This window comes from Gymnogyps californianus, chromosome 2 (genome assembly GCF_018139145.2).
Source record: "Gymnogyps californianus isolate 813 chromosome 2, ASM1813914v2, whole genome shotgun sequence".
NCBI lineage: Eukaryota > Metazoa > Chordata > Aves > Accipitriformes > Cathartidae > Gymnogyps > Gymnogyps californianus.
Window position 1 is genome coordinate 90,663,929 of NC_059472.1, and position 25,554 is coordinate 90,689,482.

At 40.0% G+C, this 25,554-nt stretch overlaps 1 protein-coding gene across 1 annotated transcript in view; it reads right to left on the reverse strand.

Annotated features, from left to right (window-relative positions):
* PIGN (phosphatidylinositol glycan anchor biosynthesis class N) overlaps window positions 1-25,554 on the reverse strand; it is a 103,233-nt gene that overhangs the window by 65,805 nt on the left and 11,874 nt on the right. Inside the window, exons 5-12 of the mRNA XM_050891291.1 lie at window positions 22,724-22,830; window positions 16,529-16,653; window positions 15,131-15,261; window positions 11,103-11,219; window positions 5,524-5,564; window positions 3,393-3,452; window positions 2,212-2,304; window positions 266-321 (exon numbers count right to left, since the gene is read on the reverse strand). Coding sequence (XP_050747248.1) covers window positions 266-321; window positions 2,212-2,304; window positions 3,393-3,452; window positions 5,524-5,564; window positions 11,103-11,219; window positions 15,131-15,261; window positions 16,529-16,653; window positions 22,724-22,830 — 730 coding nt within the window. The remainder of the gene's footprint in view (window positions 1-265; window positions 322-2,211; window positions 2,305-3,392; window positions 3,453-5,523; window positions 5,565-11,102; window positions 11,220-15,130; window positions 15,262-16,528; window positions 16,654-22,723; window positions 22,831-25,554) is intronic.

Sequence of the window (25,554 nt, forward strand, 5' to 3'; positions counted from 1 at the left end):
TGTCAAAAAGCTTAGGCAAATAACCCTTAACAGAAAACTAACTGTAAGGAATAGATTTTTTAAAAAGAAATCTACTTCTAACCAGAAGTTTTAAATAGAAGTTAATTGCATAGAGTTCTAGTGCAAAGTTTCATAATCAGATAAACACTGTCATTTAAAAAAAAAGACTGAAGAGACCAAATTTCTGTTGTTGCATCTCACTGAAATACCGAAGTGATCAGACAAACAATCAGGTAAAATATATATAGTTTTTACAGACACTTACTTGAATGGTGTGAACAGAAATGACAGTGTAGTTTCCTTTTTCTGACTCATCTTAACCTGCATAAAAAAGCATTAAACCATTATATGCAAGTTGCAACAAGACTAAAAATTGTACCAGGAATTAAACTAAAAAAATCACAGAAGAGTTCTAAGACTTTGGAAAAGGAATGAAATCACACTGTCGATATGTTGTCCAGGAAACTGGGTGTTATACTCCTGTATGTGTAACTCCTTTGAGTTCCTGGAAACCCAGATCTGCTCTAAAGTAGGTAAAATAAACCACTCCCCAGCCAGTGATTTTCACAGAAGGACTTCTACAGTTTGCAGGATAAAGGGAAGATACAGCTAGAAGTGCTACCAGACTTCAGTGACAACCTCCCTCGATGAAACCGGTATTTATGCCAGATGGGAACTAGTACACTGCGGCAACACTGCTGAAGCAATGCTGTTAGATTGATTAACCTGCACATGCATAAAAATAGAAGGTTTTGATGCCGTCAGAGCCGTTTTGCCCAAGGCCTGTCAAAACATCTTTAAGGCCTCCTGCAGCAGCCTGACTCGAGTCTCACTGTCGGCATAAAGCGCAGGCAGGAACTTTCTAAGCATACTGCTCCCAAAACCTGACAGCTTGAAGTAGCAACCTGCACTTCTCATCCTATCCATCCAAGGCAACATCTTCTCCAGGGAGTACAAACTGTGGTCAGGTCAGTCCATCACAGGAAAAGTAAAAACCCACTTGGCATGTCTAAGCCAGTGCGCTACTTCTGCTTCACCAGAGAAATGCAAAGGAGATTCACACATGATCCTTCCAAAATAATGCTAGAAACAAGCCAGCCAACAAGAAAATAGATAATTTAGCACTACAAAATGACAAAATAAAATAAACTTAAAGAAAAGAAGGACCAGATTTTTTTTTTTTAAATAATTCCCAAGACACCAATTTAACTGAAAAAGACCTGAGTCACATCCTTAATTCTTAGAGCAGAGGTCTTCCAACTGTGGAGGTTCTACCAGCACGCTTCAACTTCACAGCCAGCCAGCCACTTCCCTTGCTACATGCCAGCTTTCCACCATAGATTTGGAAGTGACTCTGCTGCTGACACTGCGAACCTGGTATCCACAAAAACTACATTTGTGAACGTGGCATTCAAGGGACAGAAGGTGCTGATGGTACTAATCTCTTGAAGGTACTCTCAGGCTAGTTCCTTGCTCCACCATCATCACACAGATTTCCTGACAGGGCAACAGTTCTCTCTCTCAGCTTCCTGTCTGTGGAAAAGATGGTTTTCCCTCAGAGCATTTATATGTCTTGCCAAAAGTGAGATTTTTGGATTTGGGACTGTTTCTTATTCCACAGTTGAAAAGCATCTAGTGAAACATAACCTTTTTTTGTTTGGACCACGTATGTGTTCTCATAATACAATAATATCTGATATTAGATGAATCAAGACAGAGAAGCCAGAGATGAACACTTGCAGAGCAAAACAACAGATACGACAGCATTAGCTAAAAGTTAATTAGGCCGCTAATTTAATTTCTTTCATAGACAGGTGCCTGTTACCTTTTGGATCTGTTTGTGTACTGATACTGACTTAGAGCCTTGTCTCCCAGCCCCTGTTGCAAAGGCAGTATCTCGCTTTTCAGTTATCAGCACTCAGATTCTACCAACATACTGCAAGTAGGTTTACATTAATATCGATAAACATCAAAAGAATGAATAAAAAAGTTACTGATTCTCCTTACAAAAAAGGTGTTTATTAAAGTCTTTCAAACTCCTTCAGATATGGCTCACAGCTAGTCAATCAACATCACCCAGTATGCGCAATTCAATTTTAATCCTTTGAATTACAGCATGCTATATACAGTGTATGTCCTAGTATAATTATTTTACACATAGCACCAACTATTATTCAAAGACATATTTTTCTTTACCATATGTTTAGTTACCTTAAATTGCTCAAGAATCTGAACAGCGTTGGTAAACATGCTCTCTGCTTTGAAATGAGCACTATTGTTCAGATATTCCAGAGGCAGAGTTCCCTGGGGAAGAAAAATACATATATACATAAAAAAATTTAAATGAAGAAACAGGAATTTCTCTAACTGAATCACAGGTCAAATGAGCAGTAAGAATACTTCAAATTACTGCTGAAATAGCTACTGTAACTCCTTTGGAAATACTCTTCTCACATCATTTCTCAACATCACAGGGACCGTTTATAATATCCCAGCTCCTACAGGAATGCAAAAAAGGTAAATAACAGAAGTTGTTATTAAACTATATACTATATAGTAATACAACCTCAACTTCTAATCAGAAGCCATTTTTGAAATACCTAAAAGTCTTCCATCCAAAGCCTTGCCTGGGCCTGACTCACCCAGTACTCATGATGGGAAAGCGAGCAGCTCCTGTGCCACGCTATGTTGGGCAGCTTTCCTTGCATGACCAGCAATGAGTGCAGGACAGGGGGACAGAATTTGGGGCAGAGTCTCCAGAACAAATATTTTGAAAAATGTGCTGTAAATAGGTGTTTTAAATGTGAAACAAGCAGCATGAAAGCACACTAACATAATGCTAATTGTCAATTAGATATTTATGAGACAACCTTTGGACTATGTAATAATATACGAAAGAAATTCAAAGAAAAAGTCATCTCACAGTGAGGGCACTCACTGTTCACTAAATTAGAGGCACAAGATACCATCTGAAGAAAGCACGCTAGTTTAAACAAGAAATAATTAAACATTAAATTGCAGGAACCAGCTTGTTTACAGGCTCAGCTTTCATGATCAAAATCAAGTGTTATTCAAACCATATTGCATTTTTACCACCCCTAAAAAACAAAATAACAAAAAACTTTTATGTAGCTCAAGAGTATAAAATTGCAGATTATAAAAGGATCAGCTGCCTTTCCAATTGAAAGCACTATACAATATATAAAAAGATTGAGTTTATACTCTGAACTGAAAACACATACACATAAAGCTAAAACTACAGTCTCCATACCCTATAGCACTTTACCAAATCCATAATCTTTCCCCTCACATGCCTCAAGTCTTGTTCCCAACACCTCTACCTCTATGGTGAGCAGATTTCTATAATATGGAAAAATGTTTGTACTTCTTACCACAGAATTCAGGGGGAAAGGCACACCGATAAGGGAAGCCATCAGTGGTGCAATATCAGCCTGTGCAAACAGAAGCATTCCCATTTTAATATAATTCCAGTCTCTAGAGCTAATAAATTCAGTTTAACGTATCTGCATTTGCAAAAGTAAATGGTATAATACTGTGAAGTTATGACACACAACTCTCCTTTATAATGTTTTTTTTTTGTTTGTTTGTTTGTTTCCAGTAGTCATCATGGCATGATTAGATGCAAAACGTGAGGCTCCACTACTGATAAAGCTTCAAAAATACAAATATAACCCCCCACAGTATTTATTCACAGGAATTCAGTACCTCCACTGTACTCAGAGAGCCATACCACTTTTTATGACTATTTATACCACAGAAAGAACTAATTTTATATTTACAGTTTTAAGCAGTACACTGAATATACTGCTCTTCACAGCATTCCTTATGCCGTGTTTCCACAGTGCCAGTTACTCACCTTCTCCCCTTCAGAGGGGGGATTCTGCACTTTTATTTGTGTCCAGTCAGCCCTCAAAAAGGCCCTTCAATCTACAACAAGGCATCTCATAAAATAAGTTACCATTACCTTCTACTTGTGATGAAAAACACTGCCTCTCACCAGGTTTATATGTTCCTTTAATATAAAACTATGCACCAAAATTCTTTGTTTCTCCAGCACAAATCTGAAGAAACTACTACTGAAACCACAGGCACTGCTCCAGCCTCAGACCTACTGTGCAGAAGCAGACTCCAAACCATTATTTGTAGAGGACAATTTACATGTAGTGTAAAAGCAATCAGAAGTCTAGTTTGCTATTTTCACCCATAGACCCACATGTACTACAGGACAACAGCTCTGCCTTTGGGGACTCTGTTACAGAACAAAGTGACACTCGAGACTCTTCTATACAGTCTCAAAATAACACTCCCATAACTCCTGCCAACCTTGAGAGGAAAACTGATCTCCAATTTTGTACCAGGGCTTTGCTGAAAGCAGTTGATCCAGAACAACCCCAACTTCAACCTTCTAGCACGAGTTTATTTCCCTTGTCTGAGCAGGTTTGGAGTCTGTTATTCATATATTGGGTTTCATAGGATGATAGGAAGTAAGAAGCAAACAAGCTTCAGGTGCACACATGTACATGCATTATCATCATGATTTAAAAAAGCTTGGCTGATTTAGTATCAAGGGTTAAGTCGTCCATCTTTTTTTCTTCCTTTACAGTACAAATTGTCTAAATTGCTAAGTGGCTGGGCCATAATCACAGACCCTGTTGAAAAAAACCACAGTTTAACAGTATAGCAAGAATTGGGTTTGATTCAATAATGACAGCAACTTCTGGAAAAAGTGACAAAATACAGACATTGAAATAGATAGCTCTGAAAAACTAAACTGAACATACACATGGCTAACTTAAGTGTAGCAAAAAGCATACAGCATATGCTCAAAAACTTGGGAAACACGGTCATCAGACCATGCTTTCTTTGTGTTTCGCTAGGCACCTTCATAGGAGATACCGAGGAGGTGTAAGCTCAGCTCCAGAACATTTTCAAAGTAGAAAGTAGAGGGAAAGCATCACAAGCTACTTCTAAAGGTTTGCAAAACCAAATCCCACTCTGAAAACGTGTCAGATGCTATTCAAGTTACTTTTGGGTAACTGGCACTGAGTTTGAGGAGTACCTGGCACATTGTACTACACGCTTTCTACAACGGCATATGATCACTTAACTAAAAGTGGTGTGATAATGCATCTTCAGGACGAGAAGTTGTAAATAGCTGCCATGTGTTAACAAGCAATTTAAACTTTTTCATATTATGTTTGGTATGGGTGCGGTTCCTGCAACTCTAACTTTTAGGTAACACGTTCCAGGGAAATGCTACATCAGTGTGATCATTCATTCAAATTCCATAAACCATATCCAAGGCCAGGCTGGATGGGGCTTTGAGCAACCTGGTCTAGTGGAAGGTGTCCCTGCCCACGGCAGGGGGGTTGGAGCTAGATGATCTTTAAGGTCCCTTCCAGCCCAAATCATTCTATGATTTTATGAAATTAGTTTAAATCACACAAAACTCATAATTTAAGGTGAAAATTTATGAGCTATTAAATTAGGTATGTTTGATACCTGATTGACATCCAGCCTCTTCAAGTTCTCCAGTTTCCATTCTGCAAGAAATAATAGAGCACATGAACAGCTAATCTACACACATTTGAAAGGGATAATTCAGTTGACATTTAACGTCTTGTTGCCGTTTTCTGTAAAGTGTTGTTACTAAAGAAAATTGTGATTTTGCTTTAGGATGTTAGCTCAAGAGGGGTTACAGATGGAACTCAACAGGCAGAAACAACAAAAAGCATTCATTTCAGTTCACATTTTCTTTTATCCATCAGGATAAATTGCTGCCTGCAATTGTGACCCAGATCAGTTGAAGAACGTCCAAGGTTTTTATTTTTTTCAGCACAGTATAGAAAGTGATGTATTACCTCCTGTGCCAACTAAAAGATTCAAACTCAGGTTTAGGAGAACGGCTGTTAAATCTCTTCAATAGTTTTTAAAAAAGGTTAACCCAAGGTCCCAAATACACTGGTACAGAGTGGTACAAACATACTTCTTGTCTGCCATAAGCAATACCGGCCAAGAGCGAGCTCAAGGGAAAAGTTCAACGATTTAGCAATCAGAACAACTACAATGAAGGCAGAGACAAAGCCAAATGTACAAGCCCCTAAAGCTGTGGTGCATCATACAAAAAGATGGTTCAAAAACTGTATTTTCCTGCTCTCCATTAGCCTCTAAGGAGATAAAGAGAAAATTGTCTGTTTTCTTTGGGGGTGGAGAGTTATTTAAAAACAGTTTAGCAGGATTTGGGTTTTTTTCATGTTTTCTTTTCCTAATGTTTAAATTTGCTGCCCCACTACTCACAGAAATAACATAAGCAGGAAAAAAGCCAACAAAAAAAACCCCAAAACACCCAAAAAAGATGACACACAGCTTTTTTTTTTTTTTTTATTCAAGCTTAAAACAAAAAATCAGATACACAGGGAAACACAATAGGGGCTGAAAGAGACTTGCTGATACAGTACTTAAAATACTGTCAATGACCTACCTAGAGCAGATCTCAAGTACAGCAGTAAAGACTTTGGGGACACCTACCCTCAACTTGGGAACCAAACTTAACGTTAGCAACAGGGGCACAGCCACCTTCCTCAGTACACACAGAAAGCTAAACAGGCCAGTCACCGCCCTGCTAACACCACTTGCCGAAATGACACCGCAGAAACAGCACAGATGGAAGCAGGAGTCTGCCCAGCACCTCAGACCATTGACAGTGTAGCTACATTGCCCAAAAGTATCCTTTGGCTTTATGTGAAGTGGAAGTTTAAATGTACCAGAAACAGGCTTCATGAAAAATACCAGTAAACCATCACTCAAAGGTCTGGCTCAATCTCATTTATTTTCTCCAAACAGGCATTGAAATCCTAGACCATACCACCCTTTGTCTTTTGATACACCCTGTCTGTGCCAGACCCAAACCTGTCTCAGCTGAAAATGGCCTGAGACAGGAAACATCCACATTTGCAGTATTTCATGTACCAAACTTATTTTCAGCAATTAGTTCATACCACTACTAGCTTCACGGGTCTGAGCACAGGTCCACTGGTATTTGGTCCCAAGAGCACTCTGAAGAGCAGCCATGTACCTTAACAGCAGCGAGACATACAGTTACAGTGAGTTCCCACAGCAACACACGGGAAGTATTATCTGCATTCATAGAATCACAGAATGGTTTGGGTTGGAAGGGACCTTAAAGATCATCTAGTTCCAATGCCCCTGCCATGGGCGGGGACACCTGCCACTAGACCAGGCTGCTCAAAGCCCCATCCAACCTGGCCTTGAACACTTCCAGGGAGGGGGCATCCACAACCTCTCTGGGCAACCTGTTCCAGTGCCTCACCACCCTCACAGTCAAGAACTTCTTCCTTACATCTAATCTAAATCTGTCCTCTTTCAGTTTAAAGCCATTACCCCCTGTCCTATCACTACAGGCCCTTGTAAAAAGTCCTTCTCCAGCTTTCCTGTAGGCCCCCTTTAGGTACTGGAAGGCTGCCATAAGGTCTCCCCGGAGCCTTCTCTTCTCCAGGCTGAACAACCCCAACTCTCTCAGCCTGTCTTCACAGGAGAGGTGCTCCAGCCCCTGATCATCTTCGTGGCCCTCCTCTGGACTCACTCCAACAGGTCCATGTCCTTCTTATGTTGGGGGCCCCAGAGCTGAACGCAGTACTCCAGGTGGGGTCTCACGAGAGCGGAGTAGAGGGGGAGAATCACCTCCCTTGACATGCTGGTCACGCTTCTTTTGATGCGGCCCAGGATACGGTTGGCTTTCTGGGCTGCAAACACACATTGCTGGGTCATGCTGAGCTTCTTGTCAACCAGCACCCCCAAGTCCTTCTCTGCAGGGCTGCTCTCAATCCACTCATTGCCCAGCCTGTATTTGTGCTTGGGATTGCCCTGACCCATGTGCATTAATCATGAATTGTGTTAAACTCACACTAAAATGAACAAGTTTGCTTCCTTTTGCTTCTCAGAAAAGGAAATGGGTTTATATTTCTAGAGATATAGACTCTCACCCATATTTCTATTATATAAATGCATTTTTTGTTTTCCTTTAAATAACATTTTCCAATGAAAAATGTTGTGTGCATGTAGACAGTTTTCCAGTGTGCTTAAGGTAGGAAGAAACTGTAGCTCTGCTAGAGAAACATGTAGTTTTGTCAGAAGCTTTTACATCTCCACTACCCCTACTCAGACATTCCCAAAAGGCAGAGTTGAAGACATCTGCCTTGGACCAGGAGCCATAAGACACTGAGCCCAGGAGCTCCCGAGGACTGTGACACACCTGCAGACTGGCCAGTCCGGGCTGTACTCCAGGGAGTGAGGTGCCTTGGGTGTACGTGCTGCCCATGCTGGTTTACGATTCCAGCTCACTGTCCAGGTTTCCTGTACAGTGCTCAGTACAGTTTTCTAGCCGCTTGATAGGGTTTTTTTTCTTTAATTCTGCCCTGCTTTTACTGCAGCCCACTGGGCAGTCAGATGGAAACAGTCCAGGTGAAATGGCAGGGAAGCACCGGTTCAAGAAGAGGCTGAGGCTACATGAACCAAAGAAAATCTCACTTAAAACCTCACAGAAGCAAAACCAGTGAAGGGGTACACTGAGCTCCCTCAGCCGTGGCAAAGCAGGCTGAGCTCCCTCCAAAACAGGGGTGTGTAGAGATAAAAACAACCACCCCACCTCCTTCTGCTGCACAACGCTGTGCCTTCACTTACAAGCTTCTCTGGACTTGCACCCTGATGCCACCCAGCAGGGCCTGCGCTGAGGAGCCGGAGAACAGCTCTGTATTCTCTTTCTTTCTGAAGAAGGGTCAAGCCAACAGCCAAATGGGTAATCCTACACGTTGCCCACAGGATGCAGGACTGCCATCACAAATCTTTCCAAGATGACTGTATGGCCAGGCCTGAGGGAAGGCAGAGCACAGGTGAAGGGACTGATGAGGAGAAGGCTGTCATCCCAGAGCAGACACTGTGCCCTTCCAGCCATCCAAGGAGCACATTAATCTTTCCATGACAAATTGGACGGACTAAGTCCTGCCTGTTGGCACCGCCTTTGGGGGTATCGACTCTCGATGGCAATGATGAGAAGAAAGACAATTCACTGAGCTGCCTACAGCTTGCTTGCACTGAACAGAGCATTAGAAATATTCTGCTGTTTCCATGAACTCTTAACTCAGAGAAATTAGGAAGGATCATCAATAGACGCAAGAGCTTGAACACTGGTGCATGCAATCGCAAATAGAAGTCGGACACCTGCATACATCAGTGACACTGCAGTCTTGAAAACACTCTCCTCTCCTGCACACAGTCTCAGCTGCATTTGTATGGAGCAGGAAAGGTAAATTCAAGGAACTTTTCAAGAGACCTCTTTTAAGCATCTTTTCTTTCATACGTTAGCTTTGTGAAAATATCTGGGATTGTAACTTAATGGAGTAGCTGAACTATATTGACCTGTGAAAGTGCCAAGTTCCATTTCAACAATTTTTTCTTTACTTTTAAGCTACATAGCCTACTAGAAGCTATAATGTACTACCATAAATAGAATACTTACTTTTTAAGAAGATACTTATTACTCAAATAGAGATTCAAACTCCCAATATACTCAGAGAGACTCATATCTCCAATTGAGATTATCGCTGTCCATTAAGAACCTGTAAAGATAGTGTCTAAACAGACCAACAACACGCTCGACAGCTGGAAAGCTGCAGAACAAGTCCAGAATGAAGGGAGGAGTTTCTGATGTTTGCTTTGGGGTGTTTGGTTTTTTGTCTGGTTGTGGTTTGGGGTTTTTTTTAACCCATCAGAAGGAAAATATGAAGCAGGCACATCAGGGTGCAGACACATTCCCTCCTTTAAGAAAATACACATTTCCTAACAGATGATAGCCAAAAAGCTTTCCCTATTATGTACCTGGAAGTCAGATCAATACTCGTCTTTTTTGAAATGCTCTCACACCATTTTCATCATTGCTTGAAGTCAAACGCTGAGGTTTGTACTAAAGCTGGTGAGAATCAAGAAAACAGCTGTAAAAATCAACTATTACAGATCAACCCTTAGAGACATCAAGTGTCCTTAGAAGTCTAGCAGATCAGCCATCACAGACACCAAAATCAGTTGGTTTTACTCTGTTTTGTATTTTTTGTTCTACAACTCATTTTCAATTTTATCAGAGATGTCACAGTTTTATAGCAGCAGTTAATCACAAAGAGTGAAATGTTAGCATGGTCTATATCTGAGAAGTCCTGTTTGTTTAACCTGTTACCAAATACCTTCTCAAGAGCAGGGCAGCATTAAAACCTCAGGGCTGAAGTAATTTTTGCCTGTTTTCTCTTCTCTAATGTAGCTTGACAAACAATCCAATAAAATAGAATGTCATTACCTCATTGATCGCGAGTAACAACCTGAGAGATTCAAGGCATCTTAAGAAATAGAGCAGGCTACAAGAATGGGGCATACGAAAGACGAAGACCTTGCACAGTTTAATCACACACTGTTCTGGAAATCCATTGATATTTCAGTAAGCCAGTATTTATTACATTATATATTTGAAATATTAAAAATGCATTCCTTTTTAAAAAGTTTACTCTTCTTAAATAAATTACAAAAGGGAAAAATAACAGTAAAGAGTCACAGTTTTTCATTGAGAAAGATTGTTTACATTTTCACAACAGCCACAAGGATGCAAGTGAGACAAGACAGCCCCTGGAAAGTCCCCAGGGTTGTACTGTGAAGCTAGAAAAGAGTCTTATGACATGTCAACTTATCATGTTTCTGTACAAGTAGCTTTTAACCTCTGGGAGTCTTCCTAAGAATTAAGTCTCCTCTGGAACTAAGTTTTAGGAGTGTGAATAGCCTCCTGTACCCAAAGAGAGAAAGTCTTCAATTCCATGATTAGAAAAGAAAACCGACTCTGATATTATCTACCCCATTTTGCAATATCCTCCATAGGCATGCCCTGTCATCTTTTCTTTCCACACCACACAAAGCAAGTCATATTTACTGTAACGGAACAGAAGTCAGTGAAGATCAACAGATGTAATGGTTAAACACCTCCCTTCACACCAAAATCTTGCACTTAAGTTTTGTATTTTACCTACCTTTCAAAAAATTGTCTTCAAAGAACTGAGATGTGACTTTCTGTGGATAATTCACCCCAGCACCCCAAACAATCAGTGGTGTTAAAGTTTCTGAGGGATGACCAGCTCCATGGGATCCTAAGATACACCAAACCAAAAAAAGCGTAAACTTTAAGACACATGGTGTAAAAACAAACAAAACCTATATATATATGCACACATGTACTAAGTTCTTGTTACAGTATACATACTAAAATCCTGTTACAGATAACCTATTCCAGCTTTATAGCTTATTTTTATGCCACTAACAATAAAGCCTAAATTCAACTTGCAAATTGGGAAATCGGTACCACTTAAGTCAAGCCTATAAAGATATAACTTTGTATACTAAAAACCCCAAACTGTTAACATACAGAAACTAAAGCCAAAGTATTTGAAAGCCTCAAGGTGTAGAGGAGTTCCTGCTCAAAACACATGCATGTGCCTATTCTGAGCATCCCATGGAAACCAGGGATAGTTGATTTGAGTAAAATTAGGCACATGCCCAAAAAATCATATAGAACTGATCTCTGGTCCCCAAATAAGGATTAGACTTCCATTTCAAAACCAGGAGACAATATGCATTGCAACTGTCATTCTTTCCCCAGTGATACAAGTTCATTTTTAAGGTTTTAAAGCCTGGTAGCACACTCCTTAAAAATTGATAAAACATGACTTCCTTCCCCAGGGAAATTAATTCCCTCCAGATTAATGTATCAGATGCCAAAAGGAGGAAGCTTTAAAACTATGATTTCTCAACAGCAGCTGCACTGAAGCAGAAGCCACACAAGCTTGAAAGAAACACTGGTCATTGAACTCAGTGGGTGAGGTATCACAGCAGTGAGATAACCCAGTCTCAAAGGGAAGGACTTTGTTATACAAACTCTATGCTGGTCACTGCACAGTCTACAAGATTATACATTTTCCTTGTATTTGCATAGACACACACTCTTCCCTCTGTGTGTGTGTGTGTATATATTTTAATAATTACAAAGGACAGAGAATAACACATTGTTTTAAGGACAGCTTTTTTTTAAAATAAAAACAAAACAAAAACCAGAATTAGGTATGAAATTGGGAGTAGCATTGAGGCTGTACAACAATCACTATGGCAGAGCTGAAGAGCCAGCTTTGCTTTCTTTAAACAGCCCTAAGCTTAAGAACACACAGGTCTGGGAATAAGGTTTCCGATGTTCAGAAATCCCTTGGAAGGAACACTCTGGGCTCAAAAGCAGCAACAACTGCTCTTCTTTGCAGAGCTTGGGAAAAGAGCAGATGGAGAGAGCGCTTCCTCCATCTTCCAGGCATCAGTTATTTCTTTCTATTGCAGGAGGAAAGCGCAATTTTTGGTGAGCTTTCGTTTTAGCTGAGCCACCAGCTCCATTGGCATTTTACTGAGACTCTGCTTCCATGAATACTTTAAGGGACATACAGCTGAGAAAGGCAGCTGTATCTACCCTCCCCCTGTTATAAGAACCAGGTTTCAGCCTGATCTGAATTATAAGGGGGGGGGCAGGGGGGGAACATTACTTTCAGCTGTGTCAGTTCCCTGTTCCACCCCTCAGCACCCTCCAAACACACCTTTGCAGGGGAAATGGAGGGAAAGGGTGCTGTTGTTTAGTTGCTGTTCTCTAGTCCAGCATACCACACAGTAGTATGTGCCAGGATGGTAGCAGGAACAAGTGGTGAAGGTGAGGGTGGGTGTGGGACAACCTATGTTGGTGGTCAGCAGTTCCATCTGAGATCAGCTTAAAAGCAAAATCATGGAGTCAGACTGAGAAAGCAAGTGATTTTATTGGTCTTTGCCAACAACCACAGTTTCTTTGATCATGTCAAGTTCAGAACATGTTCTCTTCCCTAATAGGTCCCCCCTGCCCTTTTAATTTTTAATTTGTTTTAAAACTGGTACATATCCCATTCTGCAAACAACCACTGAAAGACTGCAGCAGTTGCTGATACTACAAGCTCAAATAAAAAGCTACTGAACTATCCTTCAGACTGCTGGCTATGGGCCTGAACATCATCTCTGGGTTTGCTCTTGGAGTCACTAAAGTCGACTTTAAAGTTATTAACACTTCTGGCAGAAGATCAAGCTTTTTCTTCAAGACAGAGATGACAGAAAACTATGACAGACCAGTGGTTCTCAAAGCCTGAAGAGTTACTCCTATTACCTTTTATTCCCCCTTCAAAGGATCTAGTACACAATGAGAACACCCCAGCAGCACACTCTGGCAGCAAGGAAGACCTACAGCACCGTGGGCTGTGGTAACAGGAGCACAATCCAGGGAAGGGATTATCCTCCTCTACTCAGCACCTGTGAGACAGCCTCTAGACATTGGATCCAGTTTTGTGCCCCTCCAGTACAGGAAAGACATCAACCATCTGGAATGATCTCAGTGGGGAGCCCCCAAAATCAGTTGGAGGAGCACTCGTCCTGTGAGGAGAGGCTGAGGGACTGGGACTTGTTCAGCCTGGAGAAGAAATGGCTTTGGGGAGGGTGTAACAGAGCATCCTGCCTGTACCCCACTGCAAGGGGCTTTGAGAGAGGACGGAGCCAGGGTCTCACTGCAGTGCACGGTGGGAGGATGAGAGAGAACAGGCATAATTTGAAACAAAGGAGGTTCAGATTGCAGATAAAGAAAACTTTTTCCCCTCCATGAGGGCAGGCAAGCAGTGAAGCAGGCTGCCCAAAGGGGTTGCATAGGCTCCATCCTTCGAGGTTTTAAAGGCCCTGCTGGACAAAGCCCAAGCAACCGTGTCTGATCCCAAAGCTGATCCTGCTTTGAGTAGGTGGCTGAACCTCCTGGGATCCCTATGATCATATATATATATAAAAAAATATATATACACACCTCACTTATGAAAAATTATGAAATGATTACTTGAAACAGACAAAAAAAATATATGCCAGAACTAAAATTTTATTGCAAGTGGCAGTCAGCTCAAGAGTAAATAATATTCAAAACAGACTATTTTGCAAATGAGCAGATGGTAATTAGGCTGATTTTGAATAAATATATGAATATTTTTGTCATCTCTGATGACAGAAAATGTCTGCATCCCTTCCATTTAAAAAGTTTAGGATTTCACACACAGAATAAGATGCTGAATTTTGCCGAGACCACGCCTGAAGCATCCTTGGTTCAAAAGTATCACAGTTAGGAGTTACAAACACACACAGCACTGAAGAGAGACTTATCGCTTTCACTGGCTGCACACAAGGACAGGAGTGTTCTTAATTTCTTTAAAAAATTAAAAAGGAGAAAAAAAATTGTCTAAATGAGTTCACCACTGTCAACTCCTCTCATCTGCCCTTAATCTAGTTACACCAAAATTGCCTCAAGTAATTCGGCCACTGTGGTCATGCCCTTAACAAGTGCCCTCTGCGGGTACCAGCCTGGCCAGCCACCTGCCTCACTCTCCTTTCTGTACTCTCAGCTGCTCCACCTAGTCTCCAGCACCAGCCTCCTCTAGGAAGATGACACAGCAGTCCCATCCTTTCTGCTATGCCTAAAAGGCCAAAATAAGCAAAAAGATCCCCCCCGGCAAAGTTTTTCACCAGCTCCTGGACAGATTTGCCACCTTTTCCAGGTGCTTCAGAACACCAAAGTGAAAACTATATCTCCCACATGGGCTGGAACAAGACCAACTTTGCTGTTGGCCGTCAAATAACACAATCTCCTCCTGCTTGGGCTAGTTTTCTGCAGGGAGGCTCCAAAAGAGGTGGTATTCAGGTCTTTTTATCCCTACTAGCAGGCACTAAGGGAGTTAAGCTTTACTGTATTAATTTTCTTTTTTCTGTCCAGATATGCAACTCAGCTGTCACAGAGCTGATGAGGGCCCCTGCAGCCAATTAACCATTTCCTAACTTGCATGGGTTTCATATACAAGCAACACTTAGGATATCAAATCAAAGCAGGGGCTCCAAAGCTTCTAATGGGACAGAGCTCTAATCGCACTCCAGATACTCACCCATAAACTCAGCTGACTCAACATTTAAAAAGACTCACCCCAATCTGTCATTCCATGGTCAGAAGTTAAAATAAATGCAGTTTTTCCATCATTTCCATAGAAACTCTCAATCATCGAAACAATTTCTTTTACACCCTCATCAACTTTTTTAATATTCTCTTTGTATTCCCTAGAAAAATTTAAAAAAATGTTGTTAGATTCAAGGTGGCTCTCACACTTGGTATAAAGCAAGTTATCCATGGTCACAATGCCCAGTCCTTTGATTATAGACAGCTTTATCCTCTACAGAACTTCAAGCTAACAAAAGGCATCCTAGATGTAAAATCTCTCCTCCTCTAAGTCTTATGTGAGATACTAAATTGTCACAGCACAGTTTAAAGGTTCCTGAAACTACAGTCTCAAATGGATGTTTATTTATATTTCAAATTTGACCTGCCCCTGATTGAAGACTATAATTTAATCACCCACAGCTATCAGGCAAGTTAAGGAGAACGCTAAAACTAAGGAATTCTGGAAAACTCAAACACTTAAATAGTAAGTTTCAAAAATTACTTTAAGCCAGTAACTAAATAGCAAAGAAAGATTTCACCATGCAGGGACTGTTTTGAGATGATTTACAGATCAGCACAGGTCCCAGAGTTTTGTGGAACAGAGGCTAAACCAAAAAATGTGTATATTTTTAGAAAAAGTGACCATGATAAACTTTCAGCTAACTAATTTTCTATTTGTTGCTGTTGCTAAAGTCAGTTTTAAAACTCTTATCTTCAAAAAAATCATAACAAAAAGAACATAAGACATACAGCAAGTATGAACTTTGGAATGATGCAGGAAGTCAGAGCAAGGATTTTGAAAGTATGCAAGAATCAAGAGAAAGATATAATATCCTACATTCAAAGTATGTGAGGAAATGAAAAGAAAGTTCTCAAATAATGCACTTCAAGATGAATTGGTGATGAGTACTGTTAATCTAAACTCTTCTCTTTGTTCAAGTGTCCTAAGGAAAGCTAAAACATAATGCTGGAATTTGCAGCCATTATTCCTGAGCTTACTGTTGTCTATAAATTCAACCATACCATTTCAGCAATGGGGAATCCGAGAACTGTTCCCATTTTATATTTAAAACTGCAATTTCCTACATATCCTCTAGATTATGTCTTGACTATAACTAAGACGATCTGCTAAAAATCAGACTTCAGTACAGGAGTATAACCAGGCACACTGTATATATAAAAAATCTGTCACTTCTATAGAGGAGACCTTAAAAACCAAAAACACCAGAAAATTCAGAACATAAGTAATCATGGTGACATATATGGCCTATTGTAGAAACCCTCAAGACTACAAGTCTTGTTTCAGGCTTGATAAATAGCACTGTTAAAAAAGTTACTGTATGCATTTAAAACTAATAAGAAAGATATGCTTAATCTCTCAATTACCTTGAGTTTGGCCGATGAGCGTGTCCATTTGTGTCTATGCCTAGCAAATGCAGGAACAGAACTACTTTCTCTTCATTCAGTGCAGAGAACAACGTTTGATTACTTCTGGAAGAATTAAAGAAGCTCTGTATGGAATAAGCCATTAAGATATTAATCTGAGTACAACGGAAAAAGATTATAGGCAGTCTATTAAAACTAAAACGCAGCTGTTTTCATGTCAAAATACTAGTAGTTATTAGAGTTACGAAAGAGAAAAATTAACTACTCCCCAATTTACTTCTTGGAGAATAACTACCATCAATATAGTCAGTCCACAGTTTCAGCTTATCTAAGGCAACACTCCTCAAGTTGAGGGGTCTTTTTTGTTGGTTTTTTTTGGTGTTTTGTTTTTTGTTTTCGTGTGGTTTTTTTGTTTTGTTTTTTTTAGTTTCTTTATGCAGTTATCTGGTATTTCTGCCTATCATCCCTGCTTTGCCTCCTGTATAATCACAACGATGAGCCATTCCTGAGCACCACTTATAGCTTTACATTTCCATTGATTTATCAATTTCAAGCTGGAAGCAAAGGTCTCAAATACTCTTGCTTTGGAAGCAGGTTCTGCAGGACTGAGATACCAAGCTACAACTTGTTTGCAGAAACTAAATTAAAACAGAACAAAACAAGACATGCTTTGCAAATACATGAACTACAGAACATACACCTGCCTTGCACATGTCCTACTTAAGCATCCCTGAGGCCAATGCCAGGGGGGATTTTCCCCTCAGATTGAATGAGTCTTGACATGGCTATTCTGTGTTAGATCAGCCATATTACAGCAATGCAAAATGCAGGCAGACAGCTATTCCAATATGATCTCCTTAGTAACAGCACTGCCCAAGGAAACAAAGTTAGGTAGGGTTTTAGTTCAAGGAGCATCCAGAGGACCTTTCAGTACACTAATATAAAGGAAAGTGTCTTCAAATTTCACGCAAGAGTCCAGGGAAGATGCTGGTAGAGCCAGTGAACCATTTCTGCCACCAAAGGACACAGCAGTCCACCACACACCTGTGATAGCCGTGGAGCTCTTATAAACTAAAGCTCACACCTTGTGTAAACGAAAGTCACTGTACCCAGAGGAAGACCAAACTGGCAGCAAGAGTATCATAGTAAGCCGTGTCAGGAAAACATGACAATACGCAATTCCATCTTTTTTTCTCCCTGAATATACGCAAGCCGCATGGACTAATATTTGCACGCTCTCAACTTCAGCTCTTGTCCAAACAAAATCATGACCAAATTCCAGAGATATTTTAAATAAAGATACAAGAACAAAATCCAATCACATTCAATAGCAATATGATTATTTTTATGGAGATTTCAATTTCCCACAGGGGTCCATCCACCTGCACATACTTGACCGCAGGTTGAAGAAGCCTTCCAGAGCACACCAGTAATTTGCAGGATACAGTATAATTCTGTTTTCTTATTTTTAATTAAATGAAAGGAAACAACATATCCAAACAGACAAATAGAAAACTCCCAAAATTAAATCCTAAATTGTAGATCAGTATTAAAAGGCAGGTATTTTTCTACCACGGACTGATTAAGCGAAAGAAACCGTTGTGAGGAAGGCAAGGCCTGAGCTTCTCCTCTCCCACCAGATGAGTCCCCATGACGTACCAAAACCATCCCACTTCTCCAGCCCCAGCCACCTCATAACCCAGAGCAGTAGCCACCAGAAGAGATTGCCCAACCTCTAGCTAATTAAGAACAAGACAACAAAGGGAAGATGAGTGTAACCTAAGATGTGGCATCTTTTCCCAGAGCAAATACCAAACTTTATCCCATGGAACATTTTTTTTAAACGGTTTACTGAAAAAAACCAAATAGGAAGTTCACCACAAGGAGCTATCTTAGGCTGATAAAGGTGGTGAGCTGGTAAGCAGGACACCAAACAGTAGGGGCAAAAACCACTTCACCTTGCTCTGGAGGTTGCTGAACTGTTTGCCCAGCACTATCCTTGTATCTCCTTGTAGCCTGCTAAACACCTTTTCTTTTTGGTAGTCAGTATTCACAAAACTTGAGACCTACCGCCACTCAACACTACTTTCCAAGCCACCATTATGTATTAACTATATCTTTCTGTCTCGATTTTTTTGTTTCCCTTTTATTTGCTCTATTCAGCAATATTATCTCCCTTGCATATTTAAGCTGAATGCCACCAAGAAGTTTCAGGGATGGGAGTAAACAACAGAGCCTGACAGAACTCAGTTTCTCTAGTTTCAAGAAAATGCAGCTAAGGAGAGACCTCATTGCTGTCTACAACCATCTACTGGGAGGGTGAAGAGAAGATTGAGCCAGACTGCTTAGAGGGCCTTTGTGATGGGACAAGGGGAAATTCAGTTTGAAATGTGGGGATTTCCAGTAAGATAAAGAGACTTTTTAAAATTATTTTTTAAACCATAACTGTAGTCAGATACTGGAACAGGTGCTCAAGAGGCTGTTGAATTTCTGCCCTTGAAGATGCTCAAAACTTGACTGGGCAAGGCCTGAGCAGCCTGCTCTGCCTGGACCTCCTTCATGCAGGGAGTTGGACTCAATGACCATTACAGCTTTCTTCCAACCTTCTTTTTCTATGATTCTGGCAACTTTTCTATGATTTTCTGGTAACTAACAACAAATAATGCCCTGACTACAACTCATACGCCATTTAGTAAGATCAGCAATAAGTTTCCCATTAAAACATTCACAGTAAACTGTAAGTTAATTATAATGTAATACTAATTAAAATATTACACGAGAAGTTTGGTTACAACTATGTGAAATCTTTTAGTACCATCTCCCTCTTTGGATAGGAAAAAACAAAAAAGAAAAAAGACTACCTAGAAGGTCTAGCAAATACAGGATTTACTGATGTCTGAACAAAATATGGACTCCACAGATGTTTAACGTAAGTTGCGGGGGACCATTTGTTCCCCCAAACAGAGTCCTCCATGGAAGCATGATCCTTTAATAGAGGTGATAAACTGTTACTGACTTCATAGATGTACAGGGAGAAAGAGACCAAACAAACTTTTTCTTTTCACAAAGCTCCTTCATACACAAATCCAGGACAACTTAATTAAATTGGTTGATTAAAGCTGTGCACGCTAATTTGTGCCGATGTGAGAGTTTAAATAGTTATGCCAGTTTCTAGATGTAAAATAAACATACAAAGGCAGGATAAACATATATGTGCCAGGTTTATATCGGTTGAGCATGCTCATGCACAAGACGCCTGCACATATTTAAAATAAACCATTCAACCATTGTACTGCTAGTTAGAGCAGAGCTATCTGTATTGAAATCCACTGGCAGAAATCAACATCAGGTCATGGCACTGTCTGCAGAGCTTCAAAGTTTAACATCATTCAGTTCTGAACTCCAGCCCCAACCCTGCACAGAAGGGACTGTCTGAAGGCTTGGTCTGGCCTTCTTCCAGCAGAAAGGGGTCAAAGGAAGAATGAAGTACTGTGTTCAAAATGAGAAAAGGAAAAAACAAAAAAAAAAAAAAAAGAAAGAAATGTTTGCCATCTGCACCTACATGTGAATTTAAGTCAGAAGACATCAACTGAATATCTAGAGCATATCCTACCCTGTGGTCATAATAAATTGTGCTTAGACCATTACTGAGACTCATCTCCAAGACTGATTGAGTTCCTGGAATTTTAATAATTTTACCCTAAGAAAGAGTTCAATCTTATAAAACTGTTTTTCACAAAATACTTCAAAAAAATCAGAAATGCATTAAAAGACCATTTTTTTTCCCCTGTTAGTTAACCTAGACTCCCAGTATTTTGCTCCCTAATTTTTCTTTAGCACAGACTCAAACTATGATCTAGGTAAAGGTTATTTAACCGAGAACCGTTGGGCCACATCACATTAAATTACGCTCAGTTCCTTAATTATTTTGAAGGTTTCTAAAAAAAAACCACTCCAAAACCAGAAAAAAACCTCACAGTCAATCAACCCCATATCCATCTGGATCTCCAAGCCACTCCCAAGCTATTACCACACATTAAAATTACTGAGTTTTAATCCAGCCGCAGATAGAAACTCCACCCAGTCTAGTCTGTACTCAATTTTCTCTGCCCCAAGAAAGTGCTAGGATCACCTTGTACCAGGAGCAGACATAAGAGGAACTATCAAGTATCATACATTTTTTCCTCCACTCCTGATTTAAGCAATCTGCTTCTGATCCATACAAACAAATCTAGTCAGAATTTCACATCTCCTGACCTACTGAGTTACCGTTAGTTAACGCTTTTTAAGAGAACAAGCAATTTCAGGGTGCCAGCACTAGTAGCCCAAACATTAGTTAGCCATTCTCCATTTTATCCCCATCTTTTTTGAGGCAGAGGAAGCCACAAGTGGCCCTTGTGATGCTTGGGACCTGCTGACTACACAGTAGAGAGGGAGTACACGTTAGTGTCTTTTACTTCCTAAAGAGGCAGAAATCCAGGGACCACCTTGCCCAACAGAGTTAAACGATATGTTGTTAAATATTTGAGATAAAACTCAAAGGAGGAAAAAAAAGAGCAGGCAAAGCAGAATTTAGATTTCAGCAAATTGTCACTGTTACTTATATATAATCTCACCAGCATAGCTGAGAGTTGCTCGAGTTACAATAGCAGAGTGACCTCAGTTTCAGTCAGCCTCAAGTTTCACACTTCTGAAGTAATCACTGGTGTGTAATTGAAGAGATGATTAATGGAATGAGAGTTTTACACCAGTCAATCAAGTCCTATCCATTCACACTATGAAATTTAGATGGGCAAAATAAGTCTTTAAAATAATGGTGCTGGTTCCAAGGAAAAAGTTATCAGTAATGACATATATAATAAACATATCATTATAGTTTGAAAGAAAAAATGCCATTGGGTGTTTTGAAGCAAAAGAAAGGTAGTACCACCCTCACATACCTGTGCAGCTCCAAATGACAGCAGGGTGCAACTTTAAGACAACAGCTATTCAAGTGTACTTGACAGCCTAATTTGATTTGTATTATTCATATGCATTACAACATGCAACCTGGCACAAGTGCACATTCAGGGAGAGGGTGGCAGTTAGAAAAAAACATCTTTTCACTTGCAAACTCAGAAAATCAATTCCTTTGAAAATCAGCAAAGTATAATGAACTTTTCCACCCTACATCACTGTTTAAAGCAGACCCACCCTTGGCTTCCTAATATAGATACTGATTTGGTTTATTGATTTATTTGGTTTTATTTTTGGTTTAATTTGATTTATGCTGGTTAGCTAATGTTAATGAATACAGCCCAGAGAGCTTGTGGAAAAAGTTTTATTAAGCCTTAAACTCCATTAACATTGTTATGAGATCCAGAAAGTAACTCACCTAATTGTTCCACTGATATAGATATTTATACACCAATACCCACTATTAGCCTTTCTTAATCCAGGGCAAGTGAGGAAGCATGGAATAACATGAATATAGGAATTAATGAATAATCAGTAACTATGTGCCTTGGACTATTAATACTTACAGTGACAGCATCACAGAAGACAACAGTCATGAACCAGCACTGACCCAAGCCAGCTGAGCAGAGCACCACGGGAACAAGTTATACTGCTTCAGGGCCTAAGCTGCCTCCGCCCCCACCCCCAAACCAACCATGACCCCTCTGGCAGCCACAGCATAGCATGAACCACAGTAGATAATCAGGAGCCAGCTATGTGTATCAGAACAAGCCACACTGTATAACTATAGTGGGTACAAGCCTGACAAAAATTAAGTCAATAATATTGTCCATTTCTTTCTCATAATGAAGACTTACCATTTCTGCCATGCCATAATACTTGTTATAAAATCCTTAACTAATCACATTCAAGATTTTAAAGGGTCTGTAGTACGCTAAGATGGGTTTCAGATTATACGCAAATTTAAGACAAAGAAAAGCCAAGAATGTTTTTAAAGGGTACTTTTATTGGTGTTAGGTTTTTTTTTATTAGCATTGAATGACAAATACTTCCTCTAAGCTTCCATTACACTAGTCATGATAATTGATTCAAGTAATTTTTACTTATGACCCCAAGTGATAGGTCTTTCAAAGATTTCTTACTTTCTAGTTCTATGATAAAGTTAACATGTTCTATGATAAAGTTAACATCCAGCTGTGCTTTTTATACACAGGTGAAATAAAAAGATTCTCTGCTCACCTTAACATGATCAAAAACCCACGTGTCAAGCTCGGCTGCATCTTGTGCTCCAAAGTCTTCACTTTCTGCAGTGTAACAAAATGTATAAACGTGATCTCCAGTAGCACCTGCAAAAACAATATAGATGGAATAGGAGACAGAGAAAAGTTTTCTTCCTTTTCTCATAGTCAAAAATACATGGATATTAATGCATAGGAGTAGAAACCTATCAAGAATGACAATCCTGAGAGAAGTCAAACAAGTTTTCTCCTTATTTTAAACTTTCCCATAATTTATGGTTTTTTGAAGCCTGGATACCATTTTAACTCATTAGCTTATCAGCACCTCAGAGGAATGAGGAGCAATGTTATCCAGTATGCTCAGGTGAGGAAATAAAGTATGGAAAAGCAGATAGGAGTAGAATAAATCCCAGTTAAAGCACATTAAACAGAATTCAGTTTTGAAACAAGGAATTTCACTGAGAAACTTCTAACAGAGGAAGCTACACATTAAGAGCCTTGTTTGACCACACATGTTTTGGGGGGGGTGGGTGGGGGTGTTTAAAAAAAACGTACTTAGCTTTTGGTTGTTAAACTGTACAAGACAATGCCCTATCAATGAGGCCTTTTACACAGGAAAACATCATATATCACATATAAGGAAGGCAACAGGAGGGATGTAACTTAGTTACTGTACATCAATTCCAGGAGGCAACACAGTATTGAAAGCCAAGTGGACAACTTCAGAAAGGCAATATTCAAAGTCTGTATCTTTAAAACCTGGATTCAAAATATAAAAGGGAGAACTACTGGACTATGTTCAGGCATAAAGTACAACATGAGGGCCACTGATGTGAAAACACAGCATCTGGACAAGGTAATTTCATTCTGTACTCACTGTCAAGAAAGCAAAGCAGAGAAAGGGAGGAAAAGATGATGAAGATCTAGAAGAAAGTAAACTTCTAAAGTTCTGGAAAGATCTGAAGTTAGGTGGGGTTTAATGAAATAATTCAGTCAATGGCTGAGCTGTAACAGCTCAAGGATGCTATTTCTACCGTGACTATGTAAACTCCCAGAGAAGAAAATGTTCTTCAATCAGCTGATGGCCAGAGAGAATATAACTGATTTGCTGGATGTCACAATTATATAATGCAGTTTTGTAAGCTTCCAGGCTTGTGAATGAACTAACATCCCAGTATAAGGGAGCTGTTTAACCAAGATTATGTCCAAACCCACACAAGGGATGCAGATATTTCATGCCAGGAAGATGAAAGCTGGCACAGATTTTCTGGTGCAGCTCCGTCCTGCCCCCCAGGAGACGTTACTACTACTTATAACCCAGAACACTCGCTGCAGTTCTCATAGTCTGAAAGAAAAGGAAGAAAATACTCCCAGACATTAAAAAGTTAATTCAGGAGTTCCAGTTGGTGGATAAATGAGTTCAAAAGAAGAAATAAGCCCTGGCCATCACTGTCAGGATGACTGATGGTCTAAGACGGTAGAGTGCTGTACTGTTTTTCCACAGTGCCACAGCAAACCCAAGAAGACCTGTCTTTGAGAGGTGCCTCACCACAGAAGCCAAATGAAAGCATGCAGTTTGCAGACGGGGCAAAGAAACACATCTACTACTTACCCATTTCTAATTTCTACCAGAGTAAAAAAAATCCCACCCAACCCTGCATTGCTATCAACAGTGGCAAAATGAAGCCATATTAGGAAAGTTTTGGAGTGCCTGCATAGCTTACAAAGTAACTGATTTTTTTTTTTTTATAAGAAACCCTACTATGCCAAATATTAGAAAATATTATTTTATTTCTGTCATCTGAGAGGTGGTAGGCAACAGTATACCCAATATTTTCTTTAAGTCTGGGGATGAGGAAGCAAAGATGGGATAGAGAAGTAGAAGGAAGCCAGGGATGAAAATATCCTTTAGAAGCGAGCACAGAGCTCTGCTGGGTTTGGTGCTGCCATTACACTAAGGGAAATAACTGGAGGTGCTAGAAACTCCCACATCAGATACCACCTATTCCTACTGCAGACTCGTCTGGCACATCATCTAGCCCTCAGCATCAATATTCAAATATTAGGATCAGAGATCAAGTTATCACCCTCTTACAATACGATTTATGTCCTGCGGAAAGCAAAGCTCTCGCTCTGCTAGCGGGCAGGTCCTGTGTCCAATAAGCCTTTCATGGGTCAGAGCCCAGACCAGCAGGAGACTTCTGCTAGCAAATTCTGCAGGCACAAAAGAGGGAAAAAAAGAATGAAGGCACAACGACAGTGAGAGACTGAGCCGATAGAGCATGGGCATCAGAGAGCTATTATCAAACACAGCCAGGTAAGGAATGTAAGAAATTCTGCATTTTTCTTGGTGCACTGTAGGAACAAGGAACTAGAAAAGGAGACCGACAGGTCTGTCTGTCCAGAATAACCCTGACAAAGGTTTGTCCCCATTGTCCCCATGGTCTTGATGATACCGTTCTTCATACTCAAGCTAAACAATGACCCTAGGCTTGCTGCTAGTTTCCAAGAGAGAGAAAGGGAACCTGTGGAACAAATGGCAATCTGGGTGCAAAGGACTAATATCTACTTCCCTTAACAGAAGCAACAGCCTGAGCTCCTTTTTCAGAGTGGCATTTAATACTCTGGATTATACTCCAACCTCGACCCATGACAAAACAGTTCAGGACTGGACTGTTCAAGTCAAACCTCAAATTCTGGCAAGTCTAGAAGAAAAACCTCAAAATCTTAAGGAACATTCTGGAAATAAAATAGGCGTTTTCAAAGTACATTATTTTCAGATAATTTGAAGGTCATAATCTAAAAATATCATAGAAAATAAGGTTAAAATTA